Raw genomic sequence first — 25,919 nt, forward strand, 5'->3', positions numbered from 1 at the left:
TTGACGTAACTGTGGATAATTTTATCGCTAACCTTACGAACCTTAAGAACTCTTTTGCAACCATATTCTTGAACTGTGTATGTTGGATTTTTGTTGTTTTGGTCTTGTGTAGTTTAGATTAAATACCTTTATTTTTCTAAACTGTTGTGGAGTCAGTTTGTGGTGTTTTCACTGTGTTACTATGAGTTTTGGTACAAATACTTTACACATTGCCTTTGATAAGCCTTGACTGCTCGTGCCAAGCTACCAAGGGGGTGAGCAGGGGTTATCTCAGAGGGTTTCCTCCTTACCCTGACTAGAAGCAAGGGTCCTTATTTGGACAGTGGTACATACCTCTGCCAACTAGAGACCCCCAGTTCTAGGATTGCCACATGCAGTCTAATGACAAAGCTTAAGATTTCAGGGGGCATCCCAGCATCCTTTTTTGTGTCCCATAGCTTATGGTGGGGGACCAAGTCAAATGCTGATTTTAGGTCAACAAATACTGCGTAGAGAGTTCCCCCGCGAGGATCACTGTACTCCAATAGATCAGCATAAATCTTCAGACTTGGTCAATGGTACTGACGTGGGGTTGAAAACCCCCTTGATAGGTAGATAGTACATCTTGGTCCACTATCCATTCGTTAATTCTACCTGGCACAAGTCTAGCAACTATTTTCTGTAAGGTGTCAATTAGGCTTATTGGCCTATAGTTGCTTGGATTGGCACGGTCCCCCTTTTTATATATAGGAATAATTTAAGCCCAACACACAGGGTGATGGACGGAATGTTGCACATTGGCAAAACATTCACCCCCAGTCACAGATCTGGGTGTAATCCATTGTTATTTTGCTCACCACACCACCCCAGTTCAGACATGGCCATATGCAAATCCGTCTTGACCCTGTGCCTCATGGGAACAGTCCAGACTGGACTGCCAAGCCATGTCTTCCCTGGACCAGAATCAAGCATCCTAGGACCGGTTTCTGGCTATCAGCCATCTTTAGCAAGGATAGCTTGACTCCAGTGGTGCAGTGAGCACAGGACCCACGTCTGGGCATACCCTTCCCACATAGGGTGAACAGCAAAACACACAAGGTGATGGACGGAATGTTCAACATTGGCCAAACATTCACACCCAGTCACAGATCTGGGTTTAATCCATCGTTATTTTGCTCAACAAACCACCCCAGTTCAGACATGGCCATTTGCAAATTAGTCTTGACCCTGTGCCTCATGGTAACAGTCCAGACCGAACTGCCAAGCCATGTCTTCCCTGGACCGGAATCAAGCATCCTAGGACCGGTTTCTGCCTATCAGCCATCTTCAGCCAGGATAGATGGACTCCAGTGGCGCAGTGAGCACGGGACCCACGTCTGGGCATACCCTTCCCACATAGGCTGAACAGCAAAACACACAAGGTGATGGACAGAATGTTGCACATTGGCAAAACATTCACCCCCAGTCACAGATCTGGGTTTAATCCATCGTTATTTGGCTCACCATGCCACCCCAGTTCAGAAATGACTATATGCAAATCAGTCTTGATCCTGTGCCACATGGGAACAGTCCAGACCGAACTGCCAAGCAATGTCTTCCCTGGACTGGAATCAAGCATCCTAGGACCGGTTTCTGGCTATCAGCCTTCATCAGCCAGGATAGCTTGACTCCAGTGGCGCCGTGAGCACCGGACCAACTTCTGGGCATACCCTTCCCACATAGGGTGAACAGCAAAACACACATGGTGATGGACGGAATGTTGCACATTGGCAAAATATTCACCCTCAGTCACAGATCTGGGTTTAATCCATCGTTATTTTGCTCACCACGCCACCCCAGTTCAGACATGGCCATATGCAAATCAGTCTTGACCCTGTGCCTCATGGGAACAGTCCAGACCGAACTGTACGTTGGAATACCGGCCTTCCAAACTCATCAACTCCAACTCATTCAGAATCAAGCAGCTAGACTCATTCATGGCCAGCCTAAGTCTAGTCACACTATACCTCTCCTCAGGAGCCTCAATTGTCTCCCTGTGGCCCAGCGCAGCTTCTTTAAACTGGGTTGCTTGATTCACAAGGCCCTCTCCTTGCAAGGCCCGGCCTTTATTGCCTCTCGTATCCACCGTTATGTTCTCTTCCGGGTCCTACGATCTTCATGCTCAAACCTGTTGTCTACATGTACCTTTAGACGTAGGAAACATAGTGGCCTGAGATTTTCCTCACAGGCCCCACTCCTCTGGAACTCACTCCCCCCAGATCTCTGTCTAATCTCTTCCTACCGCCAATTCAGGAGGGCTCTTAAGACCTGGCTCTTTTCCCAAGCATACAATTAATTGTCTTTACCACGCTGCTGTGTTTTCAGCCTGTCCTTGAAGGGTGCGTGCGCTATATAAATAATTTTTATCATATCATATCATACAATGTGACGCATCTAGGGAGATGCGTCACCTTGCAAAGCCCTGCGCCACTATATAACTGCGTCAGATATAATGTAAGCAGGGTGGGCGTTCCCACACAGGAAAGCCTTGTAGAAGTGACACAGTGAAATCTACAAGATTACACAGTGCCACTTCTAGGATGCCACCTAGGGACTAGGGATTGCACAAGCACTCCTCCTCCCTCTCCCATGCCCCTCTGCTCCATGCACAAGCTGGCAAACAAAAAATTAAAACTATGCTGGAGCATTGTTTTATTTTTTCCTTGCTGGCTCTGTGCCAGGCAGGGCAGCAAAGCTCCTCCGCCATTGCGGAAAAGCTGCCACCGCTGTATCAGAAAAAGTCACCTTCCTCTATGTTCTGGTGGTGCTGATGTGAGGATTCTGGATACACATATGGTAACTGGTGATGGACTATTTCAGAGATGCAGTCCGATGTATTCCTATGTATATAAAATGGCAACATTCTTCATGCTGAGGGTTTTGGGCTGTTTAACAGTCTATAGGAAATTGCCTCAGCTTGTCAGGGTGTTGTGTTGGCTGACCATGCTCCCTGCCTTCTTTCCCAACCTTGCTGCCCCTCTCCTTCTCTGTGATGGTCATCTCTATTGGCTTTACCAATCCCCAATACTTTTAAAATCTGCAGGAATTAGGAAAACTAATAGTGGAGACCAGCCATCTTAAAAGCACAGAAATCGTTATTTTCTAAGCTTAAAAGTATAGTTCATTTTTATTTTAAAATCTTTTTATTAAACATGAAAACATGCTTCAGATAAACATACATTTTAGTGGACGGACATGTAGCAAATACCATATATTGCACTATTGTGAATTAACTTTACCGGGAGGAGCCGTTGACTTTCTTCTTCTTTTTTCGGGACCTGTCTGCTGCTCGCCGGACCAGCTGCGAGGGTCCCGCTTCGCGGATTGAAGGAGCCTGCACAGCAATTGGGGGTGATCACTGAGGGCACCAGAGGCGAGGGCAGGACTTGTTGCAAGGCTGCGAGCAGTGCCGCAGGTACTCCATCTCCCAGGAGTCCCTGCACGATCTAATCAACTGCACCTGCTCTCCCTGCTTGCCCCGCCCCCCCGCCCACCACGGAGTGAAAAGCCCAGTCCCCGCTATCATTGTGGGACACTGTTGTGAATTAACTTTACCGGGAGGAGCCGTTGACTTTCTTCTTCTATTTTCGGGACCTGTCTGCTGCTCGCCGGACCCACTGCACGGGTCCCCCTTCGCGAATTGAAGGAGCCTGCACAGCAATTGGGGGTGATCACTGAGGGCACCAGAGGCGAGGGCAGGGACTTGTTGCAGGGCTGCGAGCAGTGCTGCAGGGACTCCCTCTCCCAGGAGTCCCTGCACGATCTAATCAACTGCACCTGCTCTCCCTGCTTGCCCCACCCCCCCGCACCCCTCCCGCCCACCACGGAGTGAAAAGCCCAGTCCCCGCTATCATCGTGGGACACTGTTGTGAATTAACTTTACCGGGAGGAGCCGTTGACTTTCTTCTTCTTTTTTCGGGACCTGTCTGCTGCTCGCCGGACCCGCTGGGCGGGTCCCGCTTCGCGGATTGAAGGAGCCCGCACAGCAATTGGGGGTGATCACTGAGGGCACCAGAGGCGAGGGCAGGACTTGTTGCAGGGCTGCGAGCAGTGCCGCAGGGACTCCATCTCCCAGGAGTCCCTGCACGATCTAATCAACTGCACCTGCTCTCCCTGCTTGCCCCGCCCCCCCCCCGCCCACCACGGAGTGAAAAGCCCAGTCCCCGCTGTCATCGTGGGACACTGTTTGAATTAACTTAACCGGGAGGAGCTGTTGACTTTCTTCTTCTTTTTTTCGCGACCTGTCTGCTGCTCGCCGGACCCGCTGCGCGCGTCCCGCTTTGCGGATTGAAAGAGCCTGCACAGCAATTGGGGGTGATCACCGAGGGCACCAGAGGCGAGGGCAGGACTTGTTGCAGGGCTGCGAGAGTGCCGCAGGGACTCCATCTCCCAGGAGTCCCTGCACGATCTAATCAACTGCACCTGCTCTCCCTGCTTGCCCCGCCCCCTGCCCACTTCCGCATCCTTATAGCCGACATAACCATCCGCTGCGCGGGAGCGCGCGGGGGAAGCCCGGGACAAGGCGGGACCGTCTGTGGCCGTCAGGGGCCGCAGGAGGCTGGGCTGGGCCCCTTCTCTAACATCTGGCTCTGACCCTTTTTCAGCTCTGTGACTGCAACACAGCTAGTCGCTAACTGGCCTCTTTAATTACCGGTGCTAATGTCTATTATACATTTTGGTTTCCTCTACTTAGCGGTCCATATTGTTTAGTCTTGTTAGGACCGATCGTTGCCCATAACATGACTTTGTGCTCTCCTAACCCCTTACCATCCTCTGTAGGGGTCCCAATACTAGGCCCTCTAGATAGATATTTCACCAGGGCTACTCGGGAGATTGATAGAGAGATTGCCCTGGCTGAGAGACGTGCTGAGCGTCGCCTATCCATCGAACTTCTTAAAAATCTCCCTGAAACGTTGCTGTCTTTGGGCTCTTCGGCGCAAGCTTTTACCTCAGCAGGCGTATCTGACCCTGCGGAGATTGTTTCGCCTTCCCTAGACCACATAAGGGTTGCAGATCCAAGGGGCAGCCTTGCTAGGCAGGAGAGTATGGTAGTCTCAGCCCCACTTATTGAGGTAGATGCATCAGACTCACGACCTAACAATGCACCTGTTCTCGTGCTCCCTTCCAACACTACTCCTAGCCATGGGGACACATCACATTTACCAGTATTGGCTTCGCCAGCAGCAAAAAGATCAGCGCATAGTAAAAGGAAGAGAATTATTAGTCCTCGCAGTGGTTGTCACCCCAAAGCCTGTAAGGAAATCAGAAGATTTGGTATTAGAGTGGGTGCGTCCAAAAAGGGAGTAGGGGCGGGTGCAAGCTGTCCTCAAGAGGTTATGGAGGGCGAATCCCCAGAAAATATAGTTGTAGAGCCATCTGTCGACATGATTGTAGTACCTGATGAGTCCCCTCCCAATGAGACCCCTTCAATCATTATAATAGAAAAAATGCTGAAATCATTGTTGCTCCCGGTTTTAGAGAGAGTTAAAGGGATGGTTGAGCGGATGGACAGGTTCGAACAGGAAACCTTCTACTCCATAAAATCTCTAATCAAGCTTCACTCTAGAATTAGAGAGGGTGAACCAGGGGGGGACGCAACCGGTCGGGCGACCTCCGCTTCCCCACAGGATCTATCTACTGTATCTGAACCAGCCAAAGGGGTGTCAACTGCAAAAGCCCATGCAGCACTTGATGCAACCACTAACGAGGGTATACGGTTTCTGGGGCCGCCCACAACGAAGGCAACAAAACATCGAAGCAAGACAAAGCCCAGTAGTGCCCCTGCTACGAAGCTCATGCGATCTGAGGCTCTTAGCAGCAATGGCCCTGTCAATCCCAGAATTCCTGACACTAACAAAAGCCCCGAGCAAGTAAACCTTAGAAGAACTAGCTCAACTCCTTTACCCGGTATCCAGCCTAATGTGCCCCATCCAAAGAGGTTCGCAGAAGACCTCCTATGGATCTACCACCAGATTGTCACCCCTATGTTGCCATTCTGATGAATGTACCACCCCTGAAGGCCGACCAACTAGAATCCTACCAAATGCTAAAAAACAAAACCATGCATTGGCTAAGGACAAATAGACCTCAGCCAGGGGAACTTGACGGTTTGATCCTAGGTGTTAGAAGGGTAGAATGGGTAGGTTATGGGCATAAGCAGTTTGAGGGTGACTGTGTGGTGGTTAATTTTAAGGATGTCAGGGTTGCCCAAACAATCTGTAACCAAAATCCGGGGACCGGCGGTGCTGGTATCGGGATAGTCGATTTGACTTACTTCTACCCGAGACCCGTAGGCAATCCATATGGCATCCAAACAGGAGGAAGACGGATGCACAACTTTATCTTCCCCAAGAACCACTTTATCCCCTTACCTCCCCAGTCAGCAGTATGGTCAGGGCCATATAGGAGGATGCCAGGATACTGAAATGATATTTTCCCTGGGACGGTTCCATCTCGATTGAGTCTGGGTTTTGTGCCAGAGCCATATGTCTTTGGCTTTGATGATGAAAACCCCTCTCCTACTCCTGCCTTATGCAGCCCTCCAACTAATGGTCTTACCCCGGCTGTAGGAAGAGCCCCTTGGGCACTAGATGAGAGGGAGGAGTTATCTAGCCCTGAAGCTGCTGTGGCGGATCCAAAATTAAGGATTCTCAGCTGGAATGTTGCGGGCATTCTGAGGAAGCTGGCTCTTCCTGACTGGAATACCCTTGTGGAGGGCTACTCTATTTGTATCTTCCAAGAAACTTGGAGTAGGGAGCCTTGCCATAAGGTGGGTTATTCATCTTTTTTTGTACCCGCAGATTCCCCCTCCTCGGGGAGGGGCCGCCCTTCAGGAGGCCTCCTGATATGGGTAGCTATCTCCCTTGGGTACCAAGTTACTCAGCATGTGTCTAATTCCCTTGATCTATTGGGCATATCAATCAAAGGACTTCGGGGGGGGTTGACCTTGGATATTTATAATATTTATGCTAGTGGCACGAAGGGAGGTACACACTCACCCATAGTATCAGGGCTGGAGTCCCTGCTAAGGCATCTCCCTGCTTGTTCGTATGTCTTGGTCGCAGGAGACCTAAATTGTACGTTCGAGCCCCTTGGCCTGGAGGACAGCCTGGGAATTACCGAGGATGACACACGGAGAGGGATACCCCCTCTGACTATACCCCCCATTAGGAGGTGGACAAAGGTGGCGATTCAAATTAACTCCTTAAATATGGAATTCGGGCTGAGGGCTGTTAATGGAAGGACATTGTCAGACCCTGCTGGAGCCCATACCTACAACAGGGTGAACCATACGTCCAGGATAGATTATATTCTCCTCGATGTAAAACTTTGGCCCCTCCTGCAGGATATGGAGGTCCTCTCTTCAGTCGAGAAGGATCACAATCCCCTCTCTCTTACTCTCTGTCCGCTGGGGATTGGGATGCAGAGGGCGCTCACGTCTCTTTCAGTGCCTACCCCACAGAAAGTACGTCCTTCTAACTGTGGCAGACGCCTGAAATGAAGTAAGCTTATTATGGATGAAGGGAAAGTGGAAGCAATTGCGGATGTTTAGACACAGCTCAGTCCAAAATGAATCTATTGACTTCTCTGTCAGGGGAAGCCACAGTGATATTTTGTGATACAACCTTAGCCCTGAGCAACCTCTTCACTCTCCCATACAAGGCCTCACGAACTGGTAATAGCAAAAAGTGGCCGAATCCCCCTGGTTGGTACACTCAAGAATGTAGGGGGAAGAAAAATGCCCTGATCACTGCTGTTAAAAGCAAATCCCAGGTTGCGATTAGACTGGCTAGGAAAGAGTATTCCTGGATTACCGCGGCAGCCAAGAGAAAATGGGAGGATAGGTTCTGGACAGATCTTATAGACGCAAGCAAGAGCAGGGACGCTAGAAGCTTCTGGAACCTTATAAGAGCTAGGGATAAGCCAGATAGCACTCTGCTGACATGTAATATCCCTGCCCAGAAGTGGTTCGACCACTTCTCTACTCTCTATACCCCTTTTGGGGTGGCCTCTAATAACATTTTCTCTATAGCCAACTGTGCAGGGGGTAGCGAGGATGTTTCTTTTTCCACCAAAGAGGTGGAAGATGCAATTAGATCATTGGTTCCTCTTAAAGCAGCAGGGCCAGAGGGTATACCGGGTGATTTGATAAGGGCTAGCCCTAAGGAATGGGGGAAGCTGATTTCCACTCTACTCAATGCCATTAACGGAGGTGCGCCTGTGCGAGATTCCTGGAAGGGGGCAGAGGTTGTCCCGATATTTAAAAAGGGATGCCGGGACAACCCTGCTAATTATAGGCCAATAAGCCTTATTGACTCCTCCCAAAAATTGGCAGGGAAGGTGATTTTGAGAAGGGTGCTCCAGTGGGTGGACGACAAAAACATTCTGTCGGATCTCCAAGCAGGTTTTCGCTCGGGAACCGGGACTATTGAACAGGCCTTTAGACTTGCTCTCTTGTATTGGAAGGTGGTGGTGCTGGGCAAAGGCAGTCTATATTTGGCCTTTATAGACCTTAAGACTGCCTTTGACCTGGTACCTAGAGAGGAGTTGTGGAAGGTCAGAACTGGGGCTCCCTTCGTATATTCTATCCCTCCTTGTGAGACTACACAAAGGTAATTTTGCACAGGTGCGATGGGGCAAGAACGGTGAAAAAACTGACAGGATTCCTGTAGGAAGAGGTGTCCGTCAGCGATGTGTGCTAGCTCCCACTCTGTTCTCTCTTTACGTGAACGGAGTGGTTGAGCATTTGTTAAGACATCCCTCAGATGCTCCTTCCCTGGCGGGTAAAAGTATTCCTACACTGCTTTTGGCAGATGACACCCTTCTTATTTCAAAGTCCCCAATGGGCCTTCAGAGCCTCCTGAATAATTTTCAGGAGTTTTGTTCACTGAGGGGGTTGGTAATCAACACTGATAAGATCTGTGTCAGGTCCTGATGGGCTTAACCAATTCACTAACATTAAAATAGCTGGACTGGGGTGTGGCTTCTAACCAAATGAAAGGATATAAAACTGGCTAAAGTTTTCCAGACTTTTTGACATTATCTTTTCACAAGAGACATGGACTGCTGAGGATATATTTAGGGATGGCTATGCATGTTTTACCCCAGCTGCCATTGTGCAATCTTCTATTTTCAGAAACAGTGGTTCCTGTGGAATAATAAAATCATATGTTGGTAATGAGATGATCATTTGGCCGATAGCAGACAGACTAACGCTGTCATGCTGCCCGCGCAGTGGTCCGTCACTCGCCTTGAGGACTCCATTAATTGAAGGATTCATTTTCATTGAAGAATATTGCAGACAGACAAACGCTGGCTACTGCAAGCTTTCTCCATTATATGGGCATCACACCACATTTACACCACATTCCTAAAGACAAACTTAAGTTTAACTTACGTTTAAGACTAAATCCAAACTTAAGACATAATCCTAACTTTACTACTACTAAATGCCTTCTGTGAATACCAAAAGTAAGAAGTTTAGGATTTTGTCTCGGATTAGTTCTGTGAATCGGCCCCTTAGTCACTATATTTTAAGATCATCTGTAATTTCTAATATCTATTGTGACCATAACCACTTGACTGTGACCCTGATCACCCTAAAAGGGAGAACATTTGTCAGTCTAGATGATCGGGTCAAGATGGAAACTAAATATAATGGCAGACCGCTAGTAGAAGGGGGCAGATGTTGCTCAGTTACTCCAATAGCTAATTAGGGACAATTTGGACCTTTTGCTTAGCCTTCATTAGACATAACTCCAGCGGATGCCAGTCGGTTGTGTGGGGCAATTCAGGACCGCCTTATGAGACCTAATAAAACATCTAACCAGGAGCCTCTGGTGTGATTTGATAAGACAAGTAAAGCAGCAAAGATGCGACTCCATAAAGCCTTAAAAAGAGAATCGAAAGAAAGACTTCTAATTGCCCAAAGTAGAACTGACTATAGAAATGCACATAAAAAAGAAAGTAAGAGTTGCAGATGGAGGACTGGGAAGTCTTGGTTGTTTTGTGTCAATTATAACTTTAGGCAACACATCCTGAGACCGTCAGCAAACATTTCCCCTGATGCATGGGTAGAGCATTTTAGCAAAATCAATGCCCACAGACTGAAAAACAGCCACTTTAGACCTTATTTTTTTTTAAAAAGGGCAACCAGGACCCACTGTGCTTTCACCCTATTTTAATTTTGGATTAACGTAATAGGGCGTGTCACTATGGATTGAATAATGGCCTGGACTGTGGAATCGAAACATCCTGACTGAGGTTCAGAATGGGTTCAGAGAAGGTGTTGGTACTTTAGAACAATGCCGGAGTCTTTAGTTGGTAATCACTAAATATGCCTGTGCAAAATTCTTCCCTATATACTTATAATTTATGGATTTGTCATCTGCTTTTGACAGCATTAACAGATTAAGGCTGGTGACTTTCCTCTTGGTTAAGGGATTAGATAAGGATTTGGGGAATTCCTGAGAGCATCACATACAGATGTGTCTGCTGTGGTGATGTTCAGAGAGAATGGAGAGTACACCAGCCCAATCACATTATCTAGGGGGGTAAGTCAGGGTTCTATCTTGAACTCTATCCTGTTTCCTTTATAAGTAAATGATTTCAATAAACAGCTTGTTGAAAGGGTGATGGACATGTTCATAGTTAAGACTAGACCAGTGCTTAATTTGAGCCAGTGGTTTCCAGTGCTCGGCACTGGCACTTATTTGTCAACACCGGTGCTTGTGCCAGTGGGCCACAAGGATGCTGTCTGGCTAACTTAGAGATGACCACAACAACAGTTAATTATTAATTCAATATACATCAAAAATGACTATTGCCTGCTGCTCAAGCCAGTCTTATAGCTTTGGGGGCGTGAAATAGTCAGAATTGTCACACTTGTGGACTACGATAGTTAGTAGTTGTGATGTTACTATACTTGGCAGCGCTGGCAGGGGCAATTTGTGGTGCAAGCTGCAGTGGCCTCCTGATGAGAGCCTCTGCATTTATTTTTATTTTTTTACAAATTAGGCACTGGATTAGACCCCACATTCCATATTTCAAGAACCCCCAATGGCTTCAAAAAACTGATTGATGCCTTTTTGGACAGTGTGACCTAGAAACCAATCACAGTAAATGTTTTTATTATATGAATTGCGGCTGTACAAAATCAAGTTCTAGGGACTTTTGACGAATCTGGTGCTTAAGAACCCTGCTTGCATGTCATAACATTTTGCATTTTGCAGACTGTCGGAGTTCAGGTAAATTTGGCATCTAACATCGGGGGTAAATCGATGGCGGCTTTTTGTTTTTTTAATGCATCCGTGTGATGTCCTGTGCTTGTAGCATTTTGGGTTACATCCACATCAGTTGTTTACAAATATAGTAAAATCAAACTTTTTACAGCAGTTGTTGGGGGTACCCCCATACCTCTGGTACTGATACCATCATTCATGAAGAGTTAGGTGCGAGCTATATAGAACATTAGATCAAGGCGGTACCCCTTTTAATGTGGTGCTCCATATGGTGCAACCAGTTCGCGGCACTCAACAGCAATATTATTCAGGACTGTTTGATCTGTGACTATGGGTTAAAGATTTCCTGGTTTTCCTATTTTAAGTCCAGTCTTGAGTCTATTGGAAAGGGTGAACCATTTTCCAGACCAGCAGAGATTGAGAGTACGGATAAATTGTGAGTAAAAGACAAATTCCAGAGGAAAGGGTGTAGGACAGAGTATATTGTTATCTCAAAAAGTTGGCAGACGGGGATTATGCAGGAATTGTAACAACGCCTGGAATGGAGCCATTTCTAACTTTGGTCAGTAACACGTTGGAGTGCTCTATTTTAACAAGGTTCAGAACAGGCACCACCTGGTGGCAATGAATTTTTCCCATGCACCAATTTGATTCAGTCTCATTGGTCCCCTATCCTTGTCATGATTCGTCATAACAAACTCTGTTAAATGTTATGTTTTTTTGTATTTATTATTACGGGCTTAGATAAGGTTTTATGAAACCAATTTTAAGGGAGATGTACTTTGGAAGATGTATGACTGCTTTTATTTTCCTCCAGACACTCCCAACATATGTTTTCTGTCAGGTTTCTTTCCTTAACAATAGCTATTTGCTTCCAAAAATCAATAATGTTTTAATCTATTTGTTATATATTTTTAACATTAATTTTTGCACGTATGGTGTATTGACTGATTAATTGGGATATTTTATGAATTTCAGGAATTTTAATGTGTTTTATATGCTCTTTTATGATTTATTTAAATAATCAAATAACGTTTTTGACCTTTTTGTTTCCCTGGTAGGCAAGATGCGTCGCTCTGCCAAGAAACAATACGCCAAATTCTGAAGGCAGGATTAATGTTGTAGTGCAAACCCTAACCACTTATCAGGAATTAATTACTGAGGTAGATCGCAACAGATGGCACCACAAACGATAAAAGCAACAGCCTTCCTTTTCACATGAAAATATCCAAAGAAAAGGAGTCCCAAGTGCCGGAAACTTTCTAATAAAATGGGTCACTCAGACATTCATATCTGCCTACAGCAGATGAGGACTACAATGTATGCTGAGAGAGCCCTGCCTGCCTGGAGAGAATTGAACCTAGCCAGAATACCTGAGCGTTAAGAGGAAGACCAGTAATAACTTTTCCAGCAGCCTCAAAAGAATTGCACTCATTGGAGTGTATCGGCAGAGAACTTTAAGTGACTGCCACTGATCTTCCGGACTCTGTGAGTCAGAACACTTTGGGCCTGATTACGATGTTAGATGGATTGCTGTGGTCCCGACACTGACCGACCTCCAGTCGGCGGTGCCGACACCCATTACAATGTGACCGCAGTGTAAACCGGCCGTAAAACTAGCTCCCATGGAGAAATTAGAGAATCTGTTAAGGGGTGAGCAGGGGTTATGTAAAGTGTGGAACTCCCTTACCCTCACTAGAAACAAGGGTCCCTACTTGGACAAAGGTGCATACCTCTGCCAAGTAGAAACCCCAATTTCTAACATACATCAAATGCATAAAGAGATTCGTCCAGTAACCACTCACCTTGGATGACCCTGGTATCATACATACCTGCTGGTCCCCCTCTCTACCCTCACCAGCTTTAACACTGGTCTCTCTAAAGCTTATATCTTAGGCAGCCTGAAATCCAAAAACCCATAGGAGGCAGCCTCCAGCAACCTACCTGCAACCACATGCACAAGAGATCTCTCCAGTACCCACTGGCACCTTGAATCACCTTGGTATAGTACACTCATGCTGGTCCCTCTCTCGTCCCTCACAAGCTTTAACACTGGGCGGTCTCAAGCTTATAAATACATTTTATCAGTCACTGACCTTTATGTGAGATGACAGTAATGTAGACCATCTCTGTCCTCTCACTCCTCTTTAGGTCCTACACAATGTAATAGATGTCTTAACTATTGTGTTACCAGGACTTACGTTGAAAATTCAGTAGGCACCAAACACTCCATATATGATCTGAAGCGTAACTCAATGCAGGAGACTATTGTGAACTGTGTGCACTCTGTCTCTGACTCGTCTTTCCTTCACCACACTGCTAAACTCTGTGACTCAAGAAAGGATAAGACACCCCTCTAATCACTCACACTTGACACTAAAATGCTTTCCACCAAGGACTCATTGCACTTACAACATCCTTCCAAACAACCGTGGTGTAGCATGCCTTCTGCCTGATCATGTGCCTTAGTGCCTCATAAAGGGATATGAAGCTCTGTACAAATGTAGTTTCAATTATAATAACAAGATCCACCGTTCCCTTTACTCGGAAGCCGGAGAAAACTGATGTTTATGAGAAAACATTTGAAAAGCCGCAAGCGCACACCAGGATACCAGAGGGCCAATGAGCTTGCGGCCGCTGAATGCTTCATAAGTGCACCTATTCCAGAGGTTAGAAGCTTTCTGATTGGCTATGCATGTCTCACACTTCTAACACATATGATTAAACGTTTTAACACAATGTTTTTTCAATGTCTATATCATGTCCATTTTCATCTCCAATAATTAAAATTAAAAGACTTACATCGAATGGACAATGTAATGGATTTAGACGCTGATTTGCCACTGGGGTAAGTAGCTGAACACACAAACTGCTCCATATGATGCTCTGCGGCTGGGGTGTAAGTCAACACTAATAAAGTCCTCCATATTCCGTCCAAGAGTTCTTCGTGGTAAACGCTGACATTGCCCTTAATCTTGTCCCATGCCAGAGTAGGTGGGTGGGCGGGGCAGGTGTGCTCCGCATAGCAGGTAATATTTCTTGGCACCCTTTCAGTCATTGTTTGAAGGGAGGTCACTGTTGGCCGCTCTGGGGTACCTGCACAAAACACAAATGGACACATTTGACAATGTTCCTGATGAAGGAGCTCCCTCCGAAACAGTGTAGGGGCCCCATGTGATGTGTGTTTTACATCAGAATCAAATGGGGCACAGTTTATTTGAGATGACTTTACACAGTGCGATTATTCTACTACTGCCATGTCAGAGTGCCATAGTCCTTGCGCAACACACTAATCAGTAAACTCCATGGTGTGCACAGTTAGCAATGTTTATTTGTAATCTTTCCTTCTGAAAATGTACACCTTGGACCTCAGAATAAACCAATCGCAACCTTCACCCCTGCCCATCAGCTTCTAGGCACAACCAGTGGCCTTCAGTCATGACGTGCTCTCAACATCCATGTTCCCAGTATGGAATGGCTAGTTCCTGCAGGGCACTGCCATGTGGTAATTTGCCTCATCTCCAGTATTTGTAGGATCAGAGGGCATGGCCTTCAGCCACAAAAAGTGGCTGTTCACTTGTATTCACGACTTGGTCACCATGTCCTTTGGTCATGCTCTGGGGGTGTTGTATATAGGGCATGGCCTTCAGGGAAGCCCGGCTCTCGGTGTCCCCAACACTCTGCGCAGGACCCCACCTTAATTCCCCTTCCAAATTCTCACTGTGCACAACTTTTGGCCACGCTCAACATGGACTCTGAGTAAAGAATATCTTCCTACCAGGCCCTGTGCCCCTGCCTTAGTGCCAGTAAGGTAAACCCTGTGTCCCCACAAGCTGTCGTAGGTTAAGTCAATGACACCTTATACACAGAACATGGCCTTAGTAACTAGAACTTATGGCTGTGCGTAAGAAGTGATGAATGCATGACTTAGCTTTTGGCTGCATTCTGTGACTTGTGTATCTACAGGGGTACTGATGGACTTGGTCCGGGGGGGGGGGGGTATTGCTTTCTCGTGCAGTTAATATAACATATGGCCTTAGGGAGTCCAGTGTAGCCTCACATTCCACTCTTTGGTCAAGCAACACACATCTTACCAAGATCAAACAACAGTACAAATATGGATTTCCGCAGGTTTATGAAAGTTCTTCATAAAAGTGAGAAGCAATTCAAAAAAGCATTTTCTATAGTGGCAGGCAGAACCACAATGCACCAGTTCTACCTAGAGCTGCGAACTGAGAGTGGCCATCAGCCACATTTTTCCCATACAAGTTGGTACCAATGCAGAGTTCGAATTAGGTGTATGGCTAAGAAAAGTATTTGCATATTGTTTGTGAACATGAAAATTAGTTTGATTAACAATGGATTATTTTATCATTGTGTCTCTCTGGAAGTGTAGTCCATCTACCCTCTCCTTCCAGATGTAGGAGGTTTTTCACAACCTCTGGATGTCATCTGACATCACAAAACTACGAAAGGAACAAGCTGTCAACCCTGAACAGTCAGTCAGACTAGACAACCTTCCATTCTTTTTAGACGTTTGCAGACCTCTGTGGACTTCAAACACCTTCTTGTCACAATATTCACACAACTCCTTTTTAAAACTACTGTGTGCTCCTGAGTATGAAATAGGTACTGTTAGACCTGGCCCTTTTGACGGGATTATCCCCAAACATTTTCCCTTTTGCCTCCTATTTTTCTGACCCTGCTTTCGTTGGATATATGATTCTGGGCACTTTACCACTGCTGATCAGTGCTAAAGTTCATATGCTCTCTGTATACATAGTGACAATGATTGGTTATCCCTGATTTCATTTACTGGTAATTCCCTAGTAAAGTGTACAGTGTGTGCCCTGGCCGGTATATCAAATGCTACTAGTGGGCTTGCATCACTTGTTGTGCCACTCACATGAGTAGCCCTGTAAATGTGTCTCAGGCCCACCACTGTAGTGACTGCGCACGAAGTTGGAGAACTGTCATGTTGTCCTGGTAAGTACACCCACTTGCCGGTCCCAAACCTTCCCTTTCCTTTCATGTAAGGCACCCCTAAAGTAGGCCCAAGGTACCCCCATTGGCAGGGTGCAGTGTACGTGAAAGGTAGGACATGTACTGGTGTGTGTGCCATGTCCATCCTGATAGTGAAATACTGTGCATTTCGTTTTTCACTATTGAAAGGCCAACAGTCCCATAGGCTTATCATTGGGGTTGCACTGTACCATCTTTATATGTGTTACTTTCCATGGGGCAAGAAAAAGAACGGAGTTTAGGCTCTCTGAGCTCAGAATGTATTAACACCCTTTTTGTTAAAGGTGGTTTTTAAATTCTATATTTGAAAATGCCTCTTTTAGAAAGTGGGCATTTTATTACTTTACCATTCTGTGTACCTCTGGTTGTTTGTGTAATAATTGTCTGGTGTGTGAGTGACAGGAGCTGAGATGTGCATTCACTCTGGGCAGTCACTGTGGGTTGTTAATTTATATTAAATATATTTGTTAAGCGCGCGTACACCAAGCGGTTTCATGGCGCTGAGAGCAGGAGGGGTTGAGGTGTGTTCTGCCTTGCCTGGGTGACTCATCACAGGGCTGAATAGAGCTGATCTGCATTTAGAGTGGGGGGAGGAGTTTCCCTTGTGCCTGAATAGACTGTGTTCTCTTTTTCTCAATGCTGTCACCGCACCCTGTGGTCATGCTGCAACATGGAGGACAGGACTGATTTGTACTGGGTTCAGAGACCCTTACACAAAGAGAACAATTACATTTTGGGGTATAAGTATTACAGTTAAAACTCCAGGACTTTAGAATACTTCAAGAAACAAGAGGACCTTGCTTAGAAGAATGGTAGAAGAATGGTTGCTTAGTAAAATGGTTGGAATCCTTCCTCTCCGACCGCTTTTACCACATTTGGGAAGGAGCAGAGCAGACCCTCTTCCCTCTTCAATGTGGAGTCCCGCAGGGCTCATCTTTGAGCCCTACCTTATTTAATATATACATGACTCCTCTTGAAAGAGTGGTCGCCCCTCAGGAGTAAAGATTATCAGCTATGCTGATGATACTCAGCTGGTGGTAGGCCTCACCCAGCTGGGGGAACAACCCGAGGTTCTGCATGACTGCCTTGTAGATGTCCATCGTTGGATGTCCCACTCTGCACTAAAGCTCAATGGAGAAAAAACTGAGCTGATGCTCCTAGGCAAATCTAGTCCCTCCACTATTGCTAGCTGTTGGCCCCGGTCTCTGGGTGATCCACCATCTCCCAAGAAGGAGATCAAGACCTTGGGAGTTTGGTTGGAGGAAGATCTGTCCTTTAGGACCCATGCCAGGAAGACCGCGGGGGTCTGTTTTGGGCTGCTGCGGTCAGCCCGCAAGGTGTTGCCTTTGCTCCCTGATCCTGCAAGGAAGCTGCTGATTCGCGGTTTAATCTTGTCAAGGCTCGATTATGGGAATGCGATGTTTCTCGGTGCCCCCGAAGCGACTTTTAAAACTCTCCAACAAGTACAAAATGCAGCCGCTAGATTGTTGTTGGATGTGCCCAGAAGACATTCAGCTGCCCCGGCCCTGAAAACGCTGCACTGGCTCCCAGTTAAGGAACGGGTGAAATTTAAAGCGTTGTGCACGGCCCACAAAATTCTACATGGTAAGGGCCCCCCCATTTTTTCCACCATGGCACGCCCTTACAAGCCCACACGGCCCTTGCGTTCGGATCAAGGACATCTTCTGCAGTCAGTTAGAGTAAGGAAGGCCCGCTCTGGAGGCAGGCGTTTCTCAGTCTCAGTGCAAGTGGCGGCTTTATGGAACTCCCTGCCCCTTAAGATCCGTTCAGAGTCCAAGATCCTTTTCTTCAGGAAACTTCTTAAGACTCATTTGTTTCCTGTGTAGCGTTGAGCTGAGGTTTTCTCTTTCTTCTGTTTCGCGCCGGGATGCTCTTGGGTAACTGAGCGCGCTATAAATTTTGTATAATAATAATAATTATAATAAGAAGAGTGGAAGGACTGTGTGAGGAGTGCTGCCATTTCTGAGTGAGGGGTGGGTTGGCCTGCTGTTGCTGCTTTTGTCTGTGGTGGAGAAAAGGACTGACTCTTTTTGCCCTGCTGTAGTATCCTGCTTGTGAAGAATGTCCAAGAGCTTGTGTGTGCTGGCCTCCTGTTTCAGAAGACTCTGGGACATCAAATTCTTCCTTCTGGTTATTACAGCAGATTCTGAGGTGTCTGGTGCTTCACTTGGTTTAAAATCTCTAGTGCTTTACTTCATGCTGAGGTCTGGTGCTTTGCTTTATTGTGAAGGCTCCTGCTGTAGTTCTGCACTACCCTGCCCTGCTGAAGAGTTGGAAGAGACAGCACAAGCACATAGTGATGCTCGTTTGCCCAGCTGCATGGTTGATGATGGACGGTCGATAAGAAGCCCCGCAAAATGTAAGTGCTAAGTGCTAAATAAACTGCATTAATCATACTTGACAGTGAAAGGGCTTCGAGAAAAGAACTGTGCTACATTGACTTGGAACTTGGCTATTTAGGCGTGCAGTTGCCAAGTGTCAGATTACCAATAGAGACATACAGCGTTTAAGAAAATGCCTCTGAAACACTGAGGGTGCTTTCAAAGGGGAACACGCAGGACACATTGGAGATCATCTGCAATGGAAATGAAGCTCTGAGAACGTGAAATTGACAGAGTGAAAAAAGAAGAAGCCACTTTTAAAGTATGAGGGGCGGTTAATGATTTGATTACAATATTGTCTGGAAAACAGATGAGGCAATGAACTATAACAAATATTTTGCAGGGATTGCAAGCCTTTATTTAAAACGAACAAGAGAAATACATCGGAAATATGCAATGAAACACAGATGAAAATATTCAGTAAGTTTCAAATGATTATGCCAGGACAATAATTACAGGTTATCTCAGACTCACTTATTTGCTTATATGATTTATTTTAATATGTTTAGGTTCACGCGAGCAACAAAAAGATTGTGCATCACAAGTGTGAGTATAGTTAATGAATATCAGGTACATTTACAACCTTTTTATTCATCACATATAGATGAGAAGGGTAGAAACAGAGTTCTAATCTATGGTGTTGGTTCTCTTTACCCTCCCCAATTTTGTATTTAAAATATACAGATTACACCGTGGTTCAGCCCTGACGAAAATCCCTGATTTCAGAACGGGATTGGAAACGCGTCGGCCTTTTTCCTTTTTCGCCTACGAGGAAACCTTATTAAGTGGGACACTTGTGAGGGTGCAATAACATAAAAACACACCCCTAGAGAGAATCCAAAGAATATCTAATTCCCCGTAGCGAGTCTGTTTGTGTGCTTTACAAAAGAATTAAGTGTGAATAACCTTAGCACAGGAAGGCAGTCGTTGTATAATGTTGACTGGTGTAATTATTGTAGAATCTACAAAAGAATCTATGCAATGATATGCTTTACCGTATTGACATGTTTTAATGGTTTTTTCATTATTGTTTGCACAAATTGTTCTGAAGAATGAGATGAATATCCCTGAATGCACTTAACATGTATAACTGTTGCAGAAAGGAAATTGTAATATACACAAATGTTAAAGTGAGGTACAATAACTGTATGTATTGTATTTGAAATCTGCTGAATAAATAGGCCGTAATGAGAATTGGAGGCCAGGTAATTTCTATTTGATACAAACTGCTGAGGAGTTCTGGCACCGTTGGTGAGATCACCGAGGGATTTCATTGCTGGTCTCAGTCGAGAACTCCTGTGTGTTATGGAGGAGTTCCTGCATCTGACAAGAAAACGTGGTGTCGGCTAAATACAGATCTGCTCTGAAAACTCTAGGGAAAGACTCTGAATGGTGACATATGCTCTCAGTGGCAGCTGACAGCATGGTTCGGGACAAGGCTGGGAGAATGTCATGTCTTGTCCACAGTATCATGGGAGAGAAAAGACAATGTATGAAAAATGGGCAATTCAGCGTTTCACTATTGGAGACAAGGCAAGATTTCAAGGACCTCTTGCCTCACTCATGGCAAGTGAGACTCAGACATTTGAAGTATGGGGTGATCTATCACTCATAACAGGCTAAATGCCACACCTGGTGAAAAGTGCTAACACGTGACATTTAAATGCAACCCTGTTCAGAACGTTGTAGTAGGGCTTGCCAGGGCTGCTACGGAGGCATCAGAAATTAATACCACCCATGGTGAGGTTCTCCAACAGACTTCATCATCCCTGATCACTTCAGAGTGCAGCTGCGCTTCTGTTGTAAATCATGAGTCTACAGGAAGATGTTTTATTGTTTTGTTGATTATATTATATGTATCTGTATCTTTTTTTTAGGATTTCGTTGGTTACTTGTGTTGTTCCTCATGTTAAAGTTTGTATGTCATCGCTTTCTGTTATGTCAATAAATATGCTAATTAGTTCTAACTCCTAAGACTTCTCAAAACTTGGGAGCTCTGGGACATTATGCGCCTTCTGTGGCAGCAGTGTGAGGGGAGTGTGTGACCCTACTTTTGCATATCCGGAGCACTTGCAGACTCTGCCTTTCAATTATTTGGTGCCAAGCCCAAATTAAACGACCACCTCATTACCAATATATGACAAGAAAATAACAAAATATCACCAAAGTGTTGGATGTTATAAAATAGTGCATGGACTGTGAATTTGTAAAGGATCTCAGTACAAAACTAATGTCGCCCCATTTTGAGGAGTCAGTACTGTTTTCCAAGTGTACGCATAAATACTGGCTTTATGGCTAATGGCTACTGCTTGCTTTAAAGATATTGATTCGAGTCTGCTGTGCAGATATGGCAGCTTTACAATTTGTAGCAGTGGTTTAGGTTGACCACACATCCAAGCAAGTATAAGGAAATGTAGAAAAGACCAAAAAATATATATATATTGGTATAAAGCCTAATTATATGTGTGTGCTGCATGTTGATACCTATAGAGTCTAAAGAGAGTGCAGTACAAAACCACACTCAAAAAAACTGTGAGATGGTTTAAAGCAGACCAAAATATACTTTTCAGAGTGATGGTATTGACAACCCAAGTGCTGTTCACAATAAAGTGACGCATCTATAAAGATGCGTCATTTTCCCTGAATCACTCTGAGAAACCCTTGCGCCACCATGAATGCGCCGTATTTACAATACAGCACATCATGGCGCAAGAATTGACCGATGCGTCAGAAATTCTGACGCATCTGTTGGGGCAAAAGTCACACATTGCTGGAGTCGTGTCACAGGCATGATGCAACTCCAGCAATTCATTTTAAGGCCTATTCCCACTACATTGCGTCACTCCTTACGCCTGCTTCAAGCAGGCGTAAGGATCTCCGCCCACCTGGGAGACCTGCACTGGCTCCCCGTCAGCAAGAAGATCACCTTCAGACTTCTCACCCACGCACACAAGGCTCTCCACGACATGGGTCCCGAATACCTCAACAACCGCCTCACGTTCTACACACCCGCCCGCAAGCTCCGCTCTGCCAGCCTCGCCCTTGCCGCCGTGCCACGGATCTGCAGAACCACCACCGGAGGAAGATTCTTCACCTACCTGGCGGCCAAGACATGGAACTCCCTCACCACCCACCTACGTCTGACCCAGGACCACCTCTCCTTCAGGAAGCACCTCAAGACCTGGCTTTTCGAGCAGTAGCGGCCCCCCCCACCCTCAGCGCCTTGAGGCCCTCGAGGGTGAGTAGCGCGCTCTACAAATGTCCTTGATCGATTGATCGAACTAGTACTTCATCCCTTTCGGGTCGTATCTACCTATACAAATGAGTGGTAGGCACTTCTGATGAAGAATGCCTCTATCAATTGAGGATAAGGTGTATTGTATCATGTTACTTATAACTGTGAAGTTGTAGGCAAGTGCATAATAATGTTTTGCTTGGTCAGGAGCCTCACACCCTTTTGTGTTAGTGATAGGTTTTTGCCATCTTGGCAACATTTTGTGCATATTGTCACCATCCTGTCATGCCTGCTTGCAGCACTCCGCCCTGCATTCCGCGTTGAAAGGCGTGGTTGGCAAGAAACAGACTGTGGTTGGCAAGAGAAAAGAACCTGTGGATGCGCGCGCATTCGCGCATGCGCCTTCATGCCAGTAAACATACTTAGGCCCGCCTAGCACTCCCGGAAGTGCTTCGCGTTTAGCCAGCTTCCGTGTTCCGTTCCGGGTCACAGGGGTCTCGTCCGAGGAGTCAGAGGTGGCGTTTGGGTCTCGTCGTGTTCGTCGGTGCCGTGAGTACTGGCGCGTGTGTGGCTTTCACACTACTGTTTTCTTGTCTTTGGTAACACGGATGTGTTATTCCTTTGTTTCATATATGCTTTGTTGCTTTAGTTCCGGTTTTGGTATCTAGGGACCTGTTTTTTTTCTTATGTGTTGAGTGTCAGGAACTCGGCGCATTGGAGCACAGTTCTTTGTGGCTTCTATTTCTTTGTTATATTTGATAGGGCATTGTGCGGTCCTGATCTTGAGTTCGTGTAGAGCTTTCCTTGAGTTTGTAAAGGGAGCCCAGGTTATTTTGGAGTTCTTACCATATGGGCAGTTGTTGCTGGATAATAGGTGTGTACTGTATTCCTAGTGACGCATAACCACTATAGGGAAGAAAATAAGTACTGATCGTTTATTCTATGTTACAGAGTGTCTCATAGGCAGTGTTTCCAGTGCATCTGTACATACAACAATAGGGGGAAAACCAGATACCCAGAACACTTTAGGTATATCTCTGATTCACCCCTTGCCTTCCCCCTCATTACATATCCCCTTAAGCTTAGAGAGGGAACTTATTAATGTGTTGTTTTGTATTCCAGTCACCAGTCTGCTGTACAAGAGCGTGACAAGAGAGAAGAGTTCTGGAGACTGTGTCTTCCCTACCTTTCCTTGTTTTGTTTCCCCCTTTTCCCCCTGGTTATCACTTGTATGCCAGCGTTACTCCTGGCATCGAGGGGTGATAGGGGTGAATTTGGGTACTAGACGACGGGCTCCTTGGTGTTCCTGAGACAACAGAGCATCGGCACGACACATCCTAGAAGCAGTGTGTGCCACCATCCTGACTGAATTAGCACCTTTCCCATCCTATCAGTACCAACTAAGTTGCCACCATAGAAACTATGCATGTCCACTGTCTTCACTTCGTCAGCAGTCAATGCAGACTGTCACCATCCTGACAGCACAGACTGCAGGTTGATGCCATCTTATAAGGACTCAGTGTCAAGTTTGCATCCTTTTTAATCCCACAGTAGGCTTCCTGCACTGGTTCCACATGAATGGCACCATTGGTACAAACCCCAGATCCACTATTGCTGTATATATCTTCTTCATCCCCAAACAAATCTTAAAGGCAAAGAGTTTTTGGTCCAGTAAATAAGTGAGTGGGCAACCAGGGTGTTTGGCAACAACTGAAAGCTGGGTTTTGAAACAGTATGTAGATAGTTAAGGAATCCTTTCTATTTCACTTGCTTAGAGAGAACTAAAGGGCATATTATCAAGGACCGGTGTTAAAATTATCGCTGTTTTATCGGTAGGAAACTGCCGATAAAATGGCGATAATGGGGTTGATAATACACCCTTGTTAATTCCCATAGAAGCCCATGTTCTGATGTTAACATTGGCTTCTATGGGAATTAACAAGGGCATCTTATCAAGCACATTATCGCCGTTTTATCGGCAGTTTCCTGCCGATAAAACGTCGATAATTTTAACACCATTCCTTTATAATATGCCCCTAAGTGACCACAAAGAATTCTCTATTTGTGGTTTATAGATTTGAATCAAGCGGTAAACTTTAATCCATCTGTGATAAAGCAAATACTTAGTAGACATGATTATGATGACTCCTTAGTGGCTTCTTTAGCATAGTTCCCAGCACAGAAGATGCTAAGAGTCTGTTATAGATCACTGGGATATTTTACACACACATTCTCTTTTAATAGAGACATCCTTTAGGGCTGTGACCTGGCTCCTTTTACTCAGTAGCATTTAGCTAAATGTGTTCCCCAGTATTCCGCATGGATTGTTCTTGGACGTCTCCTGCAGGGGTAGTTTAGACTTCCTAGTGTTGCTGTATTTGGGTGATGCAGGTTGGAGCGTATAAACCCCTACTGTGCGCCACTACCTTATGTGCATTTTGCTGTTTTTAGATCGAGCCTGAGCCAGCGTGCATGCGCTGCTCTGCGAGACTTGTTGTGCTGGAGTAGAGAATAGAAGCACCCCCACTCTCCACCCATATTTGCCATTGGCTTGTGTCATAGTCTGTCCAAAATGCTGGCTTCTGATTCGAAAATAGGCTTGTTAGTCCCTCCTGAGTACCGTCTCCTCTTCATTTGTCACCTCCCATGGCGACTGGCCCCTTTACTTCAGCTGTTACATGGTATGTGTTATTTACACTGTGAGCACTATTTTCTTTTTTGTTTCTCTTACTGCCTTCCTTACCCCCCTCCCGTTGTTATGCCTTGCTTACCCCAGCCCTCCTTCCTGCTGTCTGTGCCTTCTCCTACCCAACCCCCTTCCCCCTGTCCGTGACTTCTACCTCACCACCCCCCGCCCCCTGTCCGTAACGTCTCCCTCCCCGTCCCGCCCTCCTGTTGTCCGTGATACCTTGTATTTACAATGCCATAGGGCTCACATTCCCTAAAGTTTGAGCTATTGGCATTTTAAATGAAAGTGCCTTTTATTTATGCTTTGGTTTTTACAACATAAATAAAAGGCATTGTCATTTACAATACCAATAGCTTAAACTTGCGTAAATGCGAGACCTATGACATTGCAAATGCTTGTTCTAACCTAGTGTCTGAATCTGTTTGAAGAGTTGGACAAATACTTTTAACATTGCCTCCAAATTAAGCCAGACTACTCTGTGCCAAGTTACCAGAGCGTTGAGCACAGGTTGATTTAGGGTTTGCTTGTGTCTCACCCTGACAAAGATTGTGGTTGCTGCTTGACCAGGGCTCACACCCCAGTCAACCAACAACCGAATTTCTCCCAAGTACTTTTACATTACATCTCAAAAATTATCAAACTGCTTCTATAACAGTGAAAAAAACGGATTTTTTTACCTATGCCTCTAATGCTTATTTCAAACAATTAATGTATTAACAAGAATAAACAAAACGTTGTTAGTTTATCCTGACATTTTATTTATGTCGTTTTATTTTTAATTATTTGTTAATCTTAGTTTATAGTTTGCCAGAGAAAGAACGTCATCAACTCAACGTCTTGCCATACCGTGAATTTCAAAACATAAATTTTACAGAAAAACACACAAATTAAAGTGTAGATCAACCAAAGTGCAAATACATGAATTGTGACAATTTATACAAACATTACTATACAGTTACCAATGGATAATGCGAAAAACAAACAGATATGTATTTCAGTTCCCGGGGGATGAGAACAACTTTTTGGAAAACACCCCACAACAACCCGATCCAATGTCACATTTAATCTTTATATTAGATCAGGGAGTGAATTTTTTTGGCAATCAAATGCCATTAACATTATTTAACAGATGATATGCCGTTGCCGACGCGTTTCGAGTCCAGCTGTATAAGTCACGGGACTCTCATCAGGGCTGAGTGAATCGTTTCCGTATGGAACTGTTTAAGATAAAAAACGAGGAAGAATTTTTAGCAATCCGTTTTTTGCAGTATAAGTGGCCCAACCTACCCTCTTTCCCACAGGGCCCAACCACC

General features: G+C 45.5%; 1 protein-coding gene across 1 annotated transcript in view; it reads right to left on the reverse strand.

Moving 5' to 3' along the window:
• The window catches only part of LOC144767649 (B-cell receptor CD22-like), a 242,245-nt gene that overhangs the window by 94,466 nt on the left and 121,860 nt on the right, over nucleotides 1–25,919 (reverse strand). The window contains exon 4 of the mRNA XM_078651048.1: nucleotides 14,061–14,354. Coding sequence (XP_078507174.1) covers nucleotides 14,061–14,354 — 294 coding nt within the window. The remainder of the gene's footprint in view (nucleotides 1–14,060; nucleotides 14,355–25,919) is intronic.

This window comes from Lissotriton helveticus, chromosome 7 (genome assembly GCF_964261635.1).
Source record: "Lissotriton helveticus chromosome 7, aLisHel1.1, whole genome shotgun sequence".
Lineage (NCBI taxonomy): Eukaryota > Metazoa > Chordata > Amphibia > Caudata > Salamandridae > Lissotriton > Lissotriton helveticus.